Source organism: Zootoca vivipara, chromosome 3 (genome assembly GCF_965207765.1).
Source record: "Zootoca vivipara chromosome 3, rZooViv2.hap1.1, whole genome shotgun sequence".
NCBI classification, from domain to species: Eukaryota; Metazoa; Chordata; class Lepidosauria; order Squamata; family Lacertidae; genus Zootoca; species Zootoca vivipara.
Window position 1 is genome coordinate 335,027 of NC_142586.1, and position 18,585 is coordinate 353,611.

General features: G+C 47.2%; 1 protein-coding gene and 1 long non-coding RNA gene across 2 annotated transcripts in view; one reads left to right on the top strand and one right to left on the bottom strand.

Moving 5' to 3' along the window:
• Positions 1–2,552: 2,552 nt before the first annotated feature.
• Positions 2,553–18,585, bottom strand: part of LOC148686118 (uncharacterized) — a 312,355-nt gene continuing 296,322 nt past the window's right edge. The window contains exon 2 of the long non-coding RNA XR_015948807.1: positions 2,553–2,736. This is a non-coding gene — a long non-coding RNA (uncharacterized LOC148686118). The remainder of the gene's footprint in view (positions 2,737–18,585) is intronic.
• The window catches only part of TRAM2 (translocation associated membrane protein 2), a 42,833-nt gene continuing 27,261 nt past the window's right edge, over positions 3,014–18,585 (top strand). The window contains exon 1 of the mRNA XM_035110402.3: positions 3,014–3,345. Coding sequence (XP_034966293.1) covers positions 3,226–3,345 — 120 coding nt within the window. The 5' untranslated portion in view covers positions 3,014–3,225. The remainder of the gene's footprint in view (positions 3,346–18,585) is intronic.

An 18,585-nucleotide genomic window follows, 5' to 3' on the forward strand; every position in this document is an offset into this window, starting at 1 on the left:
GCGTTTAAAACTCATTTTTCCTGTTTCTATGGTACACTGCCTTGCTATGACTGCATATAAGGGGATTTGTGGGTTTCACAAGCATGATAATTGTTGGGCTTCAAGGGAATAGCTATGTGATATGTCATACCCCAGTGTTTATTATGAGTTTATTTTGGAGTTGATGGATACATGAACTTCTTTAAGGTGTTTCAAACTTTAGAGCAAATAAGGATCTGGGAACTAGTAAACTAACTTCAGTATCATGTATAGAGGGCTGCCAACTTGAATAAAATAGGGGGCAGGTAAGTCCTGCCCCTCGTAACCAAATACAAGACATGGTGCATGTACACCATCAACTTTGGGAGGCGGGTGGCCCCCTCAAATATTTTATTGAGGGCAGGCAAAGGGACCTCAGTCCCTAGGAGTTGGCTCCTATGCACGTATATAAGTATGTTTTATAACTTACGGTACACTTCCCCAGTTCCAAGCAGGGCTAGGCTGATACGTAATAGCTCAGGAATCCTGACTGTAACTCAGCCCAGATGACTACTCCACATAAATTCATCTTCACTGAATTTCTTAGCCTGCAGAGACTTCAAACACTCATACACTTCCCCCAAGGGGGAGAGTTTTTCTTTCTTAAAGGAATTGACAGAACACCAGCCCTTCGCTGAATTGTAAAATTATCTTTGTTGAAAGCAAAACATATCTCAGTAGATTAGTTGCAGGGCTGGCTCTAAGGCAAGGCTGGGTGGCGCAGGGCGCCAGGCGGCCAGGGGGGCGCCGCGCGGCTGTGCCCGTGGCAGCGGCGCTGCGCCCGCCAAACAGCCGTGGTGGGAAACGGGGCGGGGGGGGGGGCGCTGGAGCGATCTTCGCACCATGGCGCCACGTCACCTGATATGCTTAAGACGGCCCTGATTAGTTGCATGATACAGAGTGGTGGTCCAGAATTTATTTTCAGAAATCTGACAGCTTAGCTATTCCAAGTTCAGGGTGGGAGACTTTAGGAGCTGGGATGGGTGCATTGTTAATTTCGTTGCTTTCCCCTGGCCTGTACAATTGCTTAACTTACTGGGCTTCACCCTATACAGAGCCGGTCCACCCACGAGGCAAGGTAAGACAAATGCCTCAGGCGGCAGGATCCACAGGGGCTGCATATCCAGTTTGGCTTGAGATCACTGTTATTTTTCTCTCCCTTACTTTTGACCCAGATACTCTCAATTTGGCTTTGAAGTTTTAAATCCTGGATCTCTTCACAGGTATACACATCCCTGACATATAACGCTCCTCCTCCTTTCCTGTTTGGTCTATTTCTCTGAAATAGATTGTATCCCTCTATTACTACATTCCAATCATGAGACTCATCCCACCAGGTTTCAGTGGTGCCTATTATGTCATATTTAGTTTGCTGTACCAAGAGCTCAAGTTCATCAACTCTTGAGAAGGTTTAAGTATGTAAAAAAAACACAACTGGTGACAGGCTACACATTTTTAACGCTAGCTTGTGCCACAAGCAGCTAGTTGTTTCTAAAAAACAAGACACTACTGTTTGTGTACCTATATGCATCACAGACTGGGACCCAGGTGGCGCTGTGGGACCCAGGTGGCGCTGTGGGCTTGCTGATCAGAAGGTCGGCGGTTCGAATCCCTGGTTGCTCGGTCCCAGCTCCTGCCCACCTAGCAGTTCAAAAGCACATCAAAGTGCAAGTACTATAGATAAATAGGAACTGCTTCGGCGGGAAGGTAAACGGCGTTTCTGTGCGCTGCTCTGGTTCGCCAGAAGCAGCTTTGTCATGCTGGCCACATGACCCGGAAGCTGTCTGCGGACAAACACCGGCTCCCTCGGCCTATAGAGCAAGATGAGCGCTGCAACCCCAGAGTCGGACACGACTGGACCTGATGGTCAGGGGCCCCTTTACCTTTACCTTTTACAAACTAGGGACCCAGGTGGCACTGTGGGTTAAACCACAGAGTCTAGGGCTTGCTGATCAGAAGGTCGGCGGTTCGAATCCCTGTGACGGGGTGAGCTCCTGTTGCTCGGTCCCAGCTCCTGCCCACCTAGCAGTTCGAAAGCACATCAAAAGCGCAAGTAGATAAATAGGGACCGCTCCGGCGGGAAGGTAAACGGCGTTTCCGTGCGCTGCTCTGGTTCGCGAGAAGCAGCTTTGTCATGCTGGCCACATGACCCGGAAGCTGTCTGCGGACAAACGCCAGCTCCCTCGGCCTATAGAGCGAGATGAGCGCCGCAACCCCAGAGTCGGACACGACTGGACCTGATGGTCAGGGGCCCCTTTACCTTTTTATGCATCACAGACTGCCACAGCCAATTGTGCTGAAATTTAATACAGTATTTCTTAAAAGTCTCTCGACAATGCCCACCCATTAGGTATGTGCAATCCTGTGCACCTTGGAGTAAGCTCTGCAGAGAGCAAGGTGGGATCTACCTGTGTGTGTGTGTGTGTGTGTGTGTGTGTGTGTGTGTACACCACACGCGGGCACACACAAAAACACAATTGAGAGCCACGGCGTCCCGGCAGACAAGACAAAGGCCAGCTCAGTCCAGGAGCTTCTCTTTCTTTCTTTCCTTCTTTCTTTTTCTCTCTCTTTCCTGCAGAAGTTCTAGTTACTGAGTCGAAACAAAATAAAATATCTGACGAAGTGTATCTGACGAAGTGTGCATGCACACGAAAGCTCATACCAAAATAAAAACTTAGTTGGTCTTTAAGGTGCTACTGAAGGAATTTTTTTTATTTTCTTTCCTGCAGAAAGGACTAAAAAAGCGAAAAAGCCCGAAGGCGCTTGCCTTGGGCGCAAAGTCCGCGGGTGTCTCGCGCGCGCGCCCCGAAGCCAACGTGGCCGGAATTGGGATCCGCGGGATGATGCCACGACGCCAGGCCGCCGGGCGAAGGCAGAGCGGCCTCCGGGACGCGGCGGGGTCTGCGCGGCGCAGCAGCAGCAGCAGCACTCGGGCCGCCTCCCGGCCCGCCCCCGGCGGACGCCCGTCCAGGCCGAGGCCGGGCTAAGGCAGGCGGGCGGGCGGGGCGGGGCGGAGGAGCCCGGCAGGCCGGCAGCAGCGAGAGGCGCGCCTGCGCTGGGGGGCCGGCCTGTGCCTGGCCCGCCCGCCCGCCAAGTTGTCCGAGGGGCCGCGGAAGGAGGAGGAGGAGAAGGAGAAGTTGGCGTGGCGGCCGGGCGGAGGCTGAAGGGGCGGCGGGGGCCGCGCTGCTGGCGGGTTCCGCGCCGGCCATGGCGTTCCGCAGGCGGGCCAAAAGCCACCCGCTCTTCAGCCAGGAGTTCCTCATCCACAACCACGCCGACGTGGGCTTCTGCCTGGTGCTCTGCGTCCTCGTCGCGCTCATGTTCGAGGTGAGCCGCCTTCTTCGCCCACGTCCTCCGGGCTCCCCTGCGGCCCCGACGGAGGAGGAGGAGCCCCTTCCGAAGTGAATGCCACTCCTCGCGCTGTCCCGGCCCTTTCCTTCTCTGGGACACATGTCCCCCCCTCCCCGGCAACCCCCCTCCTCCTCTTTCCCACTTTTCCTTAAGCACTCCGATTCACGGGGGTCCCAATCGGAGTATCCCCGTCCGCTTCCGACGGCGCTCCCTCTCTCTCCCTTTCTGCTTCGGAGCTCGGCGCCCCCCGGAGCCCTCGAGCTTCCATCCTGCACTCTCATCCCCGCCCGGTCCTGCTGGCGGGGCCGCCGTCCAGGGGTCAGCTGTGCCGGGCGGCTGGCCAGGCCCCCCGGCGCTGGCTCTAGGCGAGCTGCCGCGCAGGAGGAGACCCGTCGGGGGCCCCGCCTCTCTCGCCCGCCTGGCCGCGGCGGGAAACGCGGCCTCCTCCTTTTCCCACCCGAGGCAGGCGAGCGGGTGGCAGCTCCCAGGAGCAGCGGCGGAGGAGACTGCTTGCTTCCCAGACGGCTTGGAGAATATGGACCTCGGCGGGGCGGGGCACGTGGAACAGAGGAAGCTGCCCATACCGAGTCGGACCCTTGGGGTCCACACCAACTGGCAGAGGCATCGCTCGGCTCCCTCGGGCCCTTGCCAAGGAATCATGGAATGGTAGAGTTGGAAGGGACCCGAGGGTCATCTAGTCCAACCCCCTGCAATTCAGGAATATCAACTGAAGCATATATGACAGATGTATCCATGTGGAGAGGTGCAATTACTAGCCCCCTGGGCCTGCGCCTTGGGGGGGGGGCAATCTGGCTAACCCCACAGGCACACACCTTTCAGCCACTGCCTGCTTCAGTAAGCCACTGCCCCTGTTTCCTTTCCCTCCACCTCTGGGCAGTGGGGCCCAATCCAGCAGCACTTGCAGCTCCCAGTTTTGGCTGCTGCTCTCTTTATACCTGCCTGCATTTTTCAAGGCAAGGGAGCAGCAAGGAGGAGGAGCAGAGTCTGCTTTTACTCAGAGCAGTTGGTTGCCTTTGGTTGGCAGGTTGAGGAAGATGGGGCTCTCTGTGTCCCCCCCCCCCGAAACGACCCATTGAGAAAGAGAGCGCAGAGGGTGAGCGAGGAGGAAGGCACCTGGGATCTGGCGATATCCTCCCTGCTATGCAGCCCAGTGGAGAAGGACAAGAGAGGGAAGGAAACAGAAGCTTCTGCTTAGTCTTCCTGGCATAGAACAGCAGGCACAATCACCACGTCAACCTCACATCTCCCCCCCCCCCGGCCACCTGAGCATCCTGGACCCTGTGCTGTTCCGGAGACACACTTTGCTCATCCTTGTATAACTTCAATTCCCTTTTGCTAATTGGCGGGTGTTTAAGGCATCCCTTTTAATACCAAAGTGTTTGCCTACTCTGCAGATAATTCTTTTTCTCTTAGCCTCTTCTTACCTGTGGGTGTCGTGTTCCTTTTAGTTTTCCTCTGAAATCTCTCATCAGTGTCCAGGAGCAGGCAGAGAGCATTGCTATGCTGGAGCCATAGGATTTATGCCACACTTATCACTATAACATGGAATAGCCCTATCAAACTCCCACCACTCCAGTCCCTAGACCTGTTCTTATGTCACTGTCTGGTTGCATGATCCATGCACTTTCTAACATGGTTCCATGGAAACCTTTGCATCCTCTGAAGTTGTTCAGAGGTTTCTCAGCGAGAGCATTAATAATGAAACCCCTGCTCCCCTGGAATTCTGATTGCTCCCTACAGCCATTGGGGTTGCATTCTGCAGTGTGTTCTTGTAGCATCTTTTGTGAACTCTGTGCCTTAGGACATTCCCAGATTCCTGAGCAGATAAATGAACATGGAAGAGATTCCTTGAGGCTAAAAAGTTTCTGAACCACAGGGCTCTATCTCCACCCCTTTACATGAGGGAGCAACTGTTTGGATAGCCCTCTCAGAGGGGGGGGGTGGGTGGGTGTGAAGTGAGAAATGTGGAAAATATTTGCTAATGTATGGTGCTATCCAAGAGAGCCTTGCATCGTTTACCTCATGAGGACACTTAACAGCTTTCTTTTTCTTCTTGGGCTAATGTGGAGTAATCTCATGAATTACTGACATGGATTAGAATAATAGCATCACAGACAAATATGCACTGGAAAAAATGGGGCAAAGTCATTATTTCACTCCGTAATCCAGGCATCCCCAAACTGCGGCCCTCCAGATGTTTTGGCCTTCAACTCCCATGATCCCTAGCTAACAGGACCAGTGGTCGGGGAAGATGGGAATTGTAGTCTAAAACATCTGGAGGTCCGAGGTTTGGGGGTGCCTGCCGTAATCCATAGCCACCCTTCATTCACTATGCAGTAAAAATGGATGTTCAAAGCATTTAAGAAATGGTTTTCATTAAGCAATGGTGAGAGAGGGTCCTCAGAAAATGCAAGACTGTGTTAGGAAGCAGGTCCTTTTATTGGTATCCTACTTTGGGGGGGGGTCTCTGGGCTACCTCATCTCTATGTTGTTGCTCACTATGCCTGCAGCCAGGCAACCTGCCTGCCCTCTGCACAAGCAGGGACAAACCAGGTCGATTCTTGTTGTCTTTTGTACGTTTGCATATTGCAGGTGTAAATTGGTTTCATGCTGTCTCCACCCATAGAGCTGTGTTTGCTTTATCTCTCCACTGCACAGTTCAAAGTGTTGGTGCTGACCCTAAAAGCCCTAAATGGCCTCGGTCCAGTATACTTGAAGGAGCGTCTCCACCCCCATCGTTCTGACCGGACACTGTGAGGTCCAGCTCCAAGGGCCTTCTGGCGGTTCCCTCGTTGCGAGAAGCCAAGTTGCAGAGGGCCTTCTCGGTAGTGGCGCCCACTCTGTGGAACGCCCTCCCATCAGATGTCAAAGAGAAAAACAGCTACCATATTTTTAGAAGACATCTGAAGGCAGCCCTGTTTAGGGAGGCTTTTAATGTTTACTAGATTATTTTATTTCATTTTTCTGTTGGAAGCCACCCAGAGTGGCTGGGGAAACCCAGCCAGATGGGTGGGGTATAAATAATAAATTATTATTATTATTATTATTATTATTATTATTACTGTTGTGTAGGTTGTTTTCCTTGGGGAGTGTTGTGAACGGTCATGGTTGCTGTGGCATTGCTGCCGGTCCAGCGATGGTGCATTCTCATGCTTGTTTGATGTCCCAAACGTTTACATGTTCGACTTGTGGGATCATGTAATTGGGACAGTGGCTTCCTGTGAGCTTGATTCGCTGCTGCAGCACACAGCCAGAGCATGTGGCAGGTATGGCAGGAAAGGTGCAAGAACTTTGTTCTTTTTTCATATAACCATACAACGGTAGAGTTGGAAGGGACCCCAAGGGTCATCTAGTCGAAGCCCCTGCAATGCAGAAATCTGAACTAAAGCATCCATGAGAGATGGCCATCCAAGCTCTACTTAAAAACCTGCAAGGAAGGAGAGTCAGCACCTCCCAAGTGAGTCTGCTCCACTGCTGAACAGCTCTTACTGTCAGAAAGGTCTTCCTGATGTTAAGTCGGAATCTCCGTTCGTGTAATTTGAATACATTTGTCTGAGTCCTACCCTCTGTAGCAGGAGAAAATAAGCTTGCTCCACCTTCCATGTGACAGGCCTTGAGATATTTGAAGATGGCTCTCATATCTCCTCTCAGTTTTCCAGGCTCAGCATACCACCTCCCTTAACCGTTCCTCATAAGGCTTGCTTCAGACCCTTGATCATCTTGGTTGCCTTCCTCTACGCATGTTCCAGCTTGTCAGCATCCTCCTTAAAATGTGGCTCCCAGAACTGGACACAGCATTACAGGTGTGATCTGACCAAAGCACAATAGACAATTACTATTGATTTGGACACTTTACTTCTGTTGATTCAGCCTAGAATAGTGTTAGCTTTTTTTTGCTGCTGCATCACACTGTTGACTCATGTTCAGCTTGTGGTCCACCAAGACCCCTCGATCCTTTTCACATGTCCTGCTAGTAAGCCAGGTGTTCTCATCTTATACTTGTGCCTCTGGATCTTCCTGCTTAAGTGCAGAACCTTACATTTGTCCCTGTTGAAATTCATTTTGTTAGTTTGGGTCCAGTTCTCCAATCTGTTAAGGTCATTGTGAATCTAGATTCTGTCTTCTGCGGCATTTGCTACCCCTTCCAGTTTGGTGTCACCTGTAAATCTGATGACCACCATCTGTAGGGCACTTGTATTCCTTCATCTGTAGGGCACCTGTATGGTGAGCACATCAAACTCGTGATGTGGACTGTATTATGCTGATATTACCCATTCATGTTGTACTGATAGAACTGCTTTTTTTATATAAAAAAAAAAGCCTGACCCCCCACAATATGCCTTCCCTATTTGTCACCCCCCCTTTGGGCAGGAAAGAAATTGCAGAAAAATGGCATGGATCACAAAAATAGAATTGTGGGGAAAGTTCTCGGTCTGTAGGAGCACTGGAGGTGATCCTGTGCCAGAGATCAAAATTGCACCCAATCTGTTCCTTGGCCTTCTTTTAACATGTATGAACAGAATTGATTTCCCTTTTTCATTCCCAACCCTCCTTATTCAAGCTTTGCACATTTCATGGCTGCTTTCCTTCCTTGGAGATGGTGTTCCTTCCCTGCTGGAAATGAGAGCTGGGTAGCAAAGGACCCTCTTCTCTGTGTAAGGGATGCCTAAAGCCAGCCTGACACCCCCAGCCTTTAGTTCCTTGCTTCCCACCTCCTGCCCAGTGGAGCCCAGGGAATGTTTTGCTGCTGCCAAGACATGAACGTCCTCTGTCTGATTCCTGCGCAGGCCTGCCTTTTTGTGGTGTACAGCTGGAGGGTTTCTTTCAGAACTTCAGACTGTCCCAAATTCCATCCCTCTAACGAGATTTGGGTAGTTGTGAATGGAGGCTTTCTTTCTCCCCCCTCCCTCTTCCGCCCCAGGCTGGGGGGGGGTTTCCTTCCAAGGTCTTTCTCCCTGTCGCTCCAGGCAGTTCCCCCCTCTGCAACCCTGGCACTTTGCACAGGAATGCCAGGAATGCCGAACTCCTCCTTCCCCTCTTTCTTCCCTCCCTAGTTTGTAGGCAAGGGAGGGCAGATGGGGGGGCACACTTGCAAAACTCTGACGTGGAGTCTGGCTGGCGTGCGTGTGTGTGCACACATCTGTGGCTCAGTCGAGAGTGTGATTGAGAAGCTGAGTTAACAAAAACAAAAACCCAGGAAAACCCAAAGCCCAACCTTGTCTCCTTGCTCCTCAGTGCCACGTTTCACTTTGTGCTAGCAAATTGGAGAAGAGAGACTTCCCGCTGCATTTTCGTTCCCATTCGTTTCATTTAACAAGTAGTTTCCAGTACACAGAAACATGGGTGACTTGATGGGAGGAAGGTGATATTGGGGGGAGGGATGGGTGCCATAGCTGCCAAGTTATCCCTTTTTTAAAGGGAAATTCCCTTATGCTGAATAGGCTTCCTCATGAGAAAAGGGAAAACCTGGCAGCTATGATGGGTGCTGCTGATTTAATTAGTCAGAAATCCCAGCTGGTAAGGAATACAAATTCCAAAACTGACACACAAATGCTGCTGTTGCCGGCAGGCTACAAGATTGGCAGCGGCTTCTCACTGAAGATTCCCAGAGCCTGATTTCCTGTGAACCAGACAGCTTGTGACTCTTGCTTAGATTTGGGCTCCTCTCTGTTAAAGGGGGAACATCTGAGTTCCCTTGAGAAAATTTTGCAAGGACAAAGACATGAGAAGGTAACTCCCTGTTGCCTGGAGTTGACCTTTAGTTGCTTGCGGTTAGGTGAAACCTGCCCATTTAAACTTTGAGATTCCTCTCTTTGTGCTGGCTGATAAGTCATGTGAGTTAGCTCAAGGTAAATAGTTGGCCTCTTTCCGCTCCCCCCCCCCTGCTCCTGCCCCCACAAAAAACGACTAGCGCTTGACTTGCAGGAAAACAGCTTTCACAGTAACAGGTAGGTAGCAATGTTGGTCCGCCGTAGTCGAAACAAAATAAAAAAAAATTGCTTCCAGTAGCACCTTAGGGACCAACTAAGTTTGTCATTGGTATGAGCTTTTGTGTGCATGCACACTTCTTCAGAAACACTGAAACCTTTCACAGTAGAATGATCTCAGCTGCAGAATTTTTGAGTTGTAAATCAAGAGCCAGGGTTAGATCCAAGTTCAAGCTTCTGTATGTAACAGTGGTCTGCCTTGCAGGATTATGGTTAGGTGCAAACGCAAACACTTCAATGTTTTAAAAGGCGATATAGTGCATTGCATATTTAAAAATGAAAAATCCAGGTAAGACCAAGATTCGCCCTTTGCTGGATGGGATTTCACTCTCCTTTGGATTGCGTCTACAGCTTCGGGTGCTTTTAGATCCACACTGCTGGGGATGCCCAGATATCCACATCCACCACAGCTGGAGGTGCCCTTGGCCAGTTTTTGCTGGTCAAGGTGGGGACAGAACACCAGCGACTCACAAGACAAGCAGAAGCTTTAGCTAGAGCCAATGATTTTCATAACACAGTGCACAATTTTGATGCTGCATAGAAGAAGAAAATGGTGGTGTCCCGTCCCCCCCAAATTTATTCATTCCTATTTAATCCTGAAGAAAAACATGCTTTCTTCTCATTTGGCACCACTGCACAACACTAAATACATTGCACTTGTGGTTTTCATTGGATGCCTTCTGTCAGCTAACCGGTTTCTTTCCAGTGGATGCAATTTATCAGTCCTACCTGTGTTGTTTTCCTTGGACAAGGATTGTCACCTGTGTCCTTACAAGGTTGGTGGGCGCAGAAATTTGCTCACAAAAACTTGCATTTTTGTTGCCTTTTCTTAAGAAAAAATTCGTAATTTGATTTGCACAGTGTTAGAGGTGGAACTGCAAGAAGATACACGTGCAGATGCTCTTAGTTTTTCCTAGATGGGGAAACAGGAACAAAATACCGCAGAAACTGAAATCGGAATGCACCAGCATAGTAAACAAAAGGAGGAGTTAATCCACCATGCAGAGCCTTCCACTCCTGTGGTTCTTGGGATTGAGATTGTTGCATTTGTTGAACATGTTGAATGCTTAAGGCATTGCGTAGGTTGTTTAGCTTCTGCTTTAAAACAAAACAAAATAAAGTGACTAGCTTTTTTATTTACAAACATACAAAAGCAAAATGTGCAGTCGGTATTATGCCCAATGACCTAATACCAAGGAAGGCTGAAATACTGCATGTGTGTGTGACTTGCTTCTGAGTAGACATGTATAGGATTGCATTGTATTCCTCCTTTGGCATTTTAGCCAGTGAGTGCAAATGCACAGGAACGCTTGTGAGAAGCAAGGCTAGGGCCGGTATGTGCAATGGCAGGGGGATCAATTTCTCTCCATTGCATGAATGTGTCAATACCGTGTTTCCCCTTTTTTAAGACACCGTCTTATAACTTTTTTCCCTCAAAAAAACACACAGTGGCTTATTTTCAGGGGGTGTCTTTTTTTTTTTAAAAAAAAGTGCTGATACAACTGGGACCCACTGGCTCAGGACGCTCAGTGCTCTCTTCTGCGCGCTGCTGGGCGCGTTGTTGACGCTGCCAGTTCCGAGCGCCTGCAGGGTGGGGTGGGGTGGGGGTGGCAGTGCTTTAAACCCCCAACCCTGTAGAAAGCAATGGAAGTTATGGACCGTAACAATCCTTAAGAGGCGCAGGTCTTTAAAAAACCCTGGTATCACCCTTGAAGCACAGCCTTCCAAAGTCAGGGGGGAAGAGGTCTGTTTAGACAAAGGAAAGGATCGGGGGTGATTCTGCGCCCTGGGACCCACAGAACTACTTTAAAAATCCCAACCTGGGGGGGGGGGTCAAATAGTGAAGCCCCATAGCCCTGTAGCAACAGAAGGCACATTCTGAAGCACCCGAGTTGTTCGGTTCCATAAAAAATCCAGGAATTGTAAAATTAACAACAATAATGGGGGGGGGCACTCTATCCAAAGAGTTAAGAAGGAATGGGAAAGTGTTGAGTTATATATGGAAAAATATGGAAAGGAAAGTTAGTTAAAGATAAAAAATAAATAATTATCGCAAGGGAAAAAATTAACATCATAAAGGGTAATAATATTAAATATAAAATAGACAACACAACAGAAAAAGCAAGTATATGACTAAATGAGATCGCACAGGAGTGAGGGAAGTGGGGAGAGAGGGAGTGGGGTAAGGAATGGAAGGAGGCAATGGTTGGAGGAGGGTATAGGGGGATGAATTAAAGGAAAATTAAGACTGAGAAGCGCATAGTTTTTGTTTTTTAAAGATGCAAAGGCTTGCAATCAGCCAAAGTATAGAGCCCAACTTCCAGGAGACTGCGATCTACTTGCGGATTTATAAACTGGAGGTGATCTACCCCCGTTTTATTGGTGTTCAGGTCAGAGTTGTTTTTAGAGAGAGGAAATATCCCATTTTTGAGGTTAAAGTAAAAGTTCCTGACCTTTTTTTATAATGAGGAAATGCTGCTAAAACTCCGTTCTTCATTCCACGAAGGGGAGAGGGGGTGGGGCCGGGTGCTCAAAGACAAAAGAAATGGAAAAGGAGATAGCGATCAACTGCTGCCTCCTGGGGATCGACCAGCCTCGCATTCATGCAGCCGCCGGGAGAGGCAGGGGCTGCAGCCGAGTGCTGCTTCGCAAACAAATGGGGGAAAGTGCTTAGAACCCAGAGAATCCAGCTGAAAAACACGAAGCAGCAACAGCAATTGCACACACCCCATCCCAAGCCAGCACAGTAACCAAGTCCCAAAAGCAAGAATGGACTCAGCAAACACTGCTGCGGCCGGCGTTGCTGCTGCTGACTCGGGGAGCTCAGTGCTCTCTTCCGCACAGCGCCTATCACTATGGCTTATTTTCGGGGTACGGTTTATATTTCTCAAATGCTTAGAAATGCTGCTATGGCTTATTTTATGACTACGCCTTAAAAAGGGGGAAACACGGTAATTGCAGTATTTCTCTTCAGTCTCTCTTCGCTTGCTTCTCACTTTGGTCCAGCTGGCAACAGCTGCCTTATTTTCCTGGCTCTCAGGGTGACCATTGGTTTTCTTGTCCTGCAAAGTAAACTTTTGGGCATATGCCATTTTTCTTTCTGGCTTGAGGTGGACCCTCAACCCTCACTTTCACTTAATTACTTTTTATATTTATATTTATATTTTACTTATATTTAGCAATAGAAATCACTCAGGCCTTTCTCTTTACCATTTCCATTATTGAGAACTGGGGTAGGGGTGCAAGAAAATTATTGCCTAAATGTCTCCTTATTTTCTGGTGATTTCCCCCTAAAGTAGCATAAGAGGAAGGAGTGGAGCAGATGGCAGGGAGTTCTTACTCATGAGAAGCTGGAGCTGCCAAATGTAGTGTGCTTTGAAGGTACATGGAATCTTTGGCGAGGAGCTGATTGCTCTACATTTGCCTTTCCTGTTTGTGGGAAACTTTTTAACCTACAGTGGTACCTCTACTTACAAATTTAATGCGTTCCGAACACACATTTGTAAGTCGAAAAAATGTGCAAGTCGAATCCCATAGGAATGCATTGGGAGAAAAAAATTGTAAGTAGAAGCAACCCTATCTAAAAATTCGTAACTAGGAAAAATCCTATCTAAACAGCATCCAAGATGGCGGACGGAGCTCCATTCATAAGTAGAAACATTCACAAGTAGAGTTATTTGTAAGTAGAGGTACCACTGTACTAGGTTTCTCTCTCTCTCTCTCTCTCTCTCTCTCTCTCTCTCTCTCTCTTTTTTCATGTTAGGCTGTATTTGTTTTAAAGCAGAGGTGACTTACCCGTGGCCTTCCAGGTGTTGCTGAAAGCTACAGTTCCCATCTGCCACAGGAGTGATGGGAGTTGTAGTTCAGCAGCCTCTGGAGGGCTACAAGTTCCTTACCCCTGTTTTGAAGAGTAAAAAGGTAAAGGGACCCCTGACCATTAGGTCCAGTCGTGACCGACTCTGGGGTTGCGCGCTCATCTCGCATTATTGGCCGAGGGAGCCGGCGTATAGCTTCCAGGTCATGTGGCCAGCATGACAAAGCCGCTTCTGGCAAACCAGAGCAGCACACAGAAACGCCGTTTACCTTTCCGCTTGGAGCGGTACCTATTTATCTACTTGCATTTTGACGTGCTTTCGAACTGCTAGGTTGGCAGGAGCTGGGACCAAGCAACGGGAGCTCACCCCGTCGCAGGGATTCGAACCACCGACCTTCTGATCAGCAAGCCCTAGGCTCAGTGGTTTAACCCACAGCGCCACCTGGGTCCCAGTTTTGAAGAGTAATCTGTAGTTATTTTTTGCCATCTGCTTGATGTTTCACTAGGGAAGTAGTGTGGGGGGTTTTTGGTCACCAACAGAGGACATCATCACGTAAGTATTTTTATTTGAAATAAAATAAATGCCATAGGATGCAGCATCTAACTCTTTCTCGGCTTCTGGTTGTCTCTGCTTCGGTTCTGAGCTACCTTAGACTTGGGTGGCCATGGCTATGTGATGCTAGAGCATCTTGAATTTTCTGAACTGCACCAGGCATGTTCCTCTCACTTCACAGTCCATTGCAACCCATATTTTCATGCTGTTTTGGTCTGTTTGGACTGAACTCAGCATTTCTGCAGCTTACAGCCTTGTGCTGGAGCTTATAGAAGGCTTTCATGAGTTGAGGCTAGGCTTGGTATCCTCTGGATGATGGAGAGCTATAGAAAGGAAATGGCTGGATCCTGATTCACAATAGCTTGCTTCCTCCCAGGAAGGCTTTTGCCTTTTTCCAGGCACTTCTGTCAGCCTCTGGAAACTCTGGTTTCTTTTAACCCTTTCATCGGCGTTTGTGTTGGCCTGAAATAATGACCTCTGGTCCGTCTTGACTTTCAAAGCACTTTTCAACATCTCTGAAGCAAAGGCATGAAACAGGGCTGGTTAATTTGCAGCCCCCAAGGTGTTTCTGAAGTACAGCTCCCATCAGCACAATCCTGCATACTCAGTGGTCAAGGGGTTGTAGTTCAGCAGATTCTGGGGGGGGGGGGAGAGGTTAAGTCACCCCTGCAGTAAAATGATGAGCTTCCCCGGACTTCAACATGTAAGGCAAGAATTTGGTTGATTATGGCAGAACCTAAAAGCTGCTGGTTTGGTCTAGCTTGAGGCTCTAGCACAGGCACGTCCAACAGGTAGATCATGATCTATCAGTAGATCACTGGACACCTGTGGTAGATCAGTGGTAGATCACTTGTCTCCCCTCAAAGAAGCTCAACATTTTTGTTCCCCAAAAACGGGACCGTCCTCTTCCTCTTCCCTAAAAAAGCTCAACAACTTGGGTAGATCACTGCCAGTCTTTGGGGAGTTGGCCACCCTTGCGTATGGAAAGTACAGCACTGTGCCGGGGTAATTGCTCTTGCAGTGTTAGAAACTCAAATATATAACCTAATTGCCAAATGGTTCCTTCAAGCCAGGTTGCGGTCACCTCAACAGAATGTCTAGGCACCAACCTCCCCCAAATGAGATTTATTATATTTTATTTTATTTTTTATTTTATTTTTTAAATTTTTATTAGTCTTTTATTCCAAAATTCATTAAAACAATACAAAGCATCTTCAAGTCAATCCAAGTACATTCGTATAGACTTTTTACATATTTCGTTGCTTAACTTTGAACAGTCAAAAATCAAAGTTACGGAACATCAGGAAAAGAAAAAGAATGGAAAAGGAAAAGAACAGTATAGAGAAGAGGAAAAAAAGACATAAGCGAAAAAGAATAGAAAAAAAAAGAAAAAGGAAAGAGAAAAGATCAAGTAAAATTGGGTTAAAGTCCACACACAAAAAATTCATCTCAAAACATAAAACTTTGACCGCTTTCAGCACAGTAATTCATATTACATCTCTATCCTCCTGTCAAATAATATTTTAATATATATCCAACCTTTAAGCCTATCTGACACTTACGATCTTCGTAAACTTCTCCTCCTTACAAGGTTATTCCAGGCATAGCCAGGTGTTAGTCCCCTTGTTTGTTTTCTTTAAATAATCGTTTAAACATTCCCATTGTTTTTTAATCCTGTCTTTTGGTTTTTGTCGTATTATGTCGAATAAACAAATTATGTGAATACCTGGAACTGGCGAAACTTACTGACATAATACGAGATTTATTATATATTATGTTATATTATGTTACCGTATATTATATTATTTATTATTATTATTTCATTTCTATACCACTTTATATTTTAAAGAAAAAAATCTCAAAGCGGTTGACAACACATTGAACCATCAAATAAACAAGCTTTTCTGCTTACCTGCTTCTGCTTACCTGGAGGGGTCAGCCAGAGGGAGGGGTCAGTTGCCAGAGATCTGGCATCCAGAGATTTTCCACGTGGTCAGAAAACGCATCTGACTCCTGGGGAATTTCTAGCACTGCATCCAGGCGCACACATTCCACAAGGCATATTGCATTTCCCCCAGTAACAAAACATTGCTGTTTTGAAAGCTGGGCAAATGTAAATAACCTGCAAAGGAGGAGGTGGCAGCCTTCCCTGCGGGGAGCAGGTGTGGGTAGGATCCAGAGGAAACCAAGGACGTTGTCCACCTTGCTGCTTTGGAAAGGCGCTCAGTGTGCACAATGAGGACTAGACTACTGTGTTATCCTTTGTTCTAGTACTTTTCAGTCACTGCTAGCCACAGTGGCTACGTTCTGCCTGGTTGGCCTCTGTGAGAACAGGATGCTGGAGTAGATGGGCCACTTTGGGCCTGATCCAGCAGGCTCTTTTCATGTTTTTAAGTTTTCCTTTGGAGACATGTTGGGCTGCGTGGAAGAAAAAAGCTAATGTGTAATTAAAGGCAATGGGAATTTAGGTTATTAGCAGTGGTGTGAGTTTTCTGGAAAAATTTCCAGTGCTTTAAAAACTGACTGGAACCTGATGTAACAGATTTGGCTTACATTTAGCAAAAAAAACCTGAAGTATGTCATGTTCTAGATGCTAAACACATACCTTGAAAGGTTTCCCAATAACCTAAAAGTGTTTGAAATAATATGTAGGATTAAAAAATGAACAAAGCTTACTTAAATGTGGCTTAAATGTTATTTTCCAACAGATTCAAAGCATCACTGGGATATTATTTTTCTTGGAATACAGTAATTGTGCACATTTTGATACATGACTGTGCTAAAATGAAATGTAAAGCATTTAAATGTATGCATGTTTCCTTAGGATGAACTTGGGGGGGGGGGTGTTTCATAAGGTATGATATCTTTTTGTAATGCTACTAATTTATTCTAGGAAAATTCATATTTTTAAGATGGAATTTTGCTGTAAAAAATATAGGAATATAACAATTACTGAAAACTTTCTACCAAGAAATTTCTGCCCTACATCACAGGTTGTGCGAGATTGATAAGAGTGGGGCATATTCCTTTGCCCCATTTTGAAGTATCCATATTTCACAGTTGGCTGAATGCAGCTGTGGGTCTTTTTCTCATGTCTTATGTAGTTGGAAATGAGTATGCTTTTAATTTTGGGAGTGAAAAATTATGCATGAGCAATTTAACAGTTGTTCAGAAAGAACCTGCTTTCCTAATTGCTCATTGTAACATTCTCCACTTCTTCTTCTTCGTACTATTTTTATCTAGCTTAGTCTATAATTTCAAACACATTTAGTAGGAAGTAAAGTCCCAATTAATTGGAATGCATACTTGCTCAGGATCTGTGATGTGAGTGGCAATTGCGCCTCCTTCAAGCAGGGTCCTAAAGATTCCCGTGAGATGCTGACGGCAGTGCGTCCCCGGAAAGATCTGCGGCCACAGCAGAACAGAGAATGGGGCCTAGAGGTGCAGGATGAGGCTGCTGCTCAGAATGCGGCATCTCCGCTGTTGTCTTCCATACAGATAGCTCAGCAGAGATCACGGTGGGGTTTCCACTGGCCTCACACAACTTGTGGATGTGCCTGGCTTCTTAAAGTCCTCTGTCTTGAAGTTGACATCCCCTAGCACCAGAGTGGGACCTCCTTGCATTCTTTCCCTGCCTTGGTCTTCCTACATTGGTTTCACCCATAAGCAGTCTATTCATTTGGAAAGGGCCAGGGAAAGGGCTTCCGCTTAGAGCAGCTCGCACTTTGCCTATGGGTCTTGCTTTGGGGTTTTTTGCTCCTTCTCAAATTGGTTAAGGCTCCTGAGGAATAGGAAAAATGAACCTTCTGCCCAAAAGCATTGCATAGATAAGTCAGGGTTCTCTCTGTGTGTGTGTTTGCATTTCCTTTCTGTTGAATCATTTATTTTGATCCGGTGACTAACAGCATGTGGAAACCCAACATTTCCTTACTGGTACTGTCCCAAGTCATGTTCTCCCAAGTCGAGCCTATGAACTCTGCTCAATATAGGAGCTCCTATTTCTAGAGCACGTTGAGGTCAACCCACCCAAAAGGCCGTGTGATCTCCAAAGAGAGTCGTAATTCTATGTGGAGTCCAAGATAAGGACCTAGTGACCCATTCATTGCAGGGGGTGTCCTCTTTGGGCTCCAGGGAAGTTCTCCTCATAAGCTGGAGACACAGCAGCGTGCTCCCCCATTTAGGCCCATTTCACCCCTGATATAGAACAATCAAAAGCTAAAAGTAGTTGTTTTTTTAATGTATCTATGTGGGGTTTTGTTTCTTTGGGGTCTTCCGGTGGTAAGAGGCTTTGAATTGCCTTTGGCAAGAAAATGCAACCAATAAATGTTGTTGTTGTTGTTGTTGTTGTTGTTGTTCCCTGGTAAGAAAGACAGAAAGAAAACACACAACTGAGTGATAAGGAGATACTGTATTTTAAGACCTCTTCTTGAAAATGCTGGTAGACTTGGGAGGATGCAGAAGACCCCAAAGTCTTAATAAAATTGTGTTTCAGTTGATCTGTACCTGCAAGTGCAGAATATCTTGTGGGCTTTGTGACCAGCATAGAAGGGGACAGTATTTCACTTCAGTGGTAAAATTAGTTCTTGATCAGGTTCTGCTCGATTCAGCAGTCTGTACCAGGAAGACCCTATCTCTGCATATTGCCTCCCTATTTCTGATTTCTGTGCCCTGTGTGCTGTGGCTGCAGTTGCAAGAGCTAAAGTTTGACTGGCCTGCTGCGGCTTCCCACCTTCTTTCCCTGCCAGATCAAGAAAGTGATCCATGCCTAGCTGTTGCAAGTTCTGCTTTCTAGTATGTAATGTAGCTGTTTCCTTTCCTTCCCTTCCCTACAAACATACTGT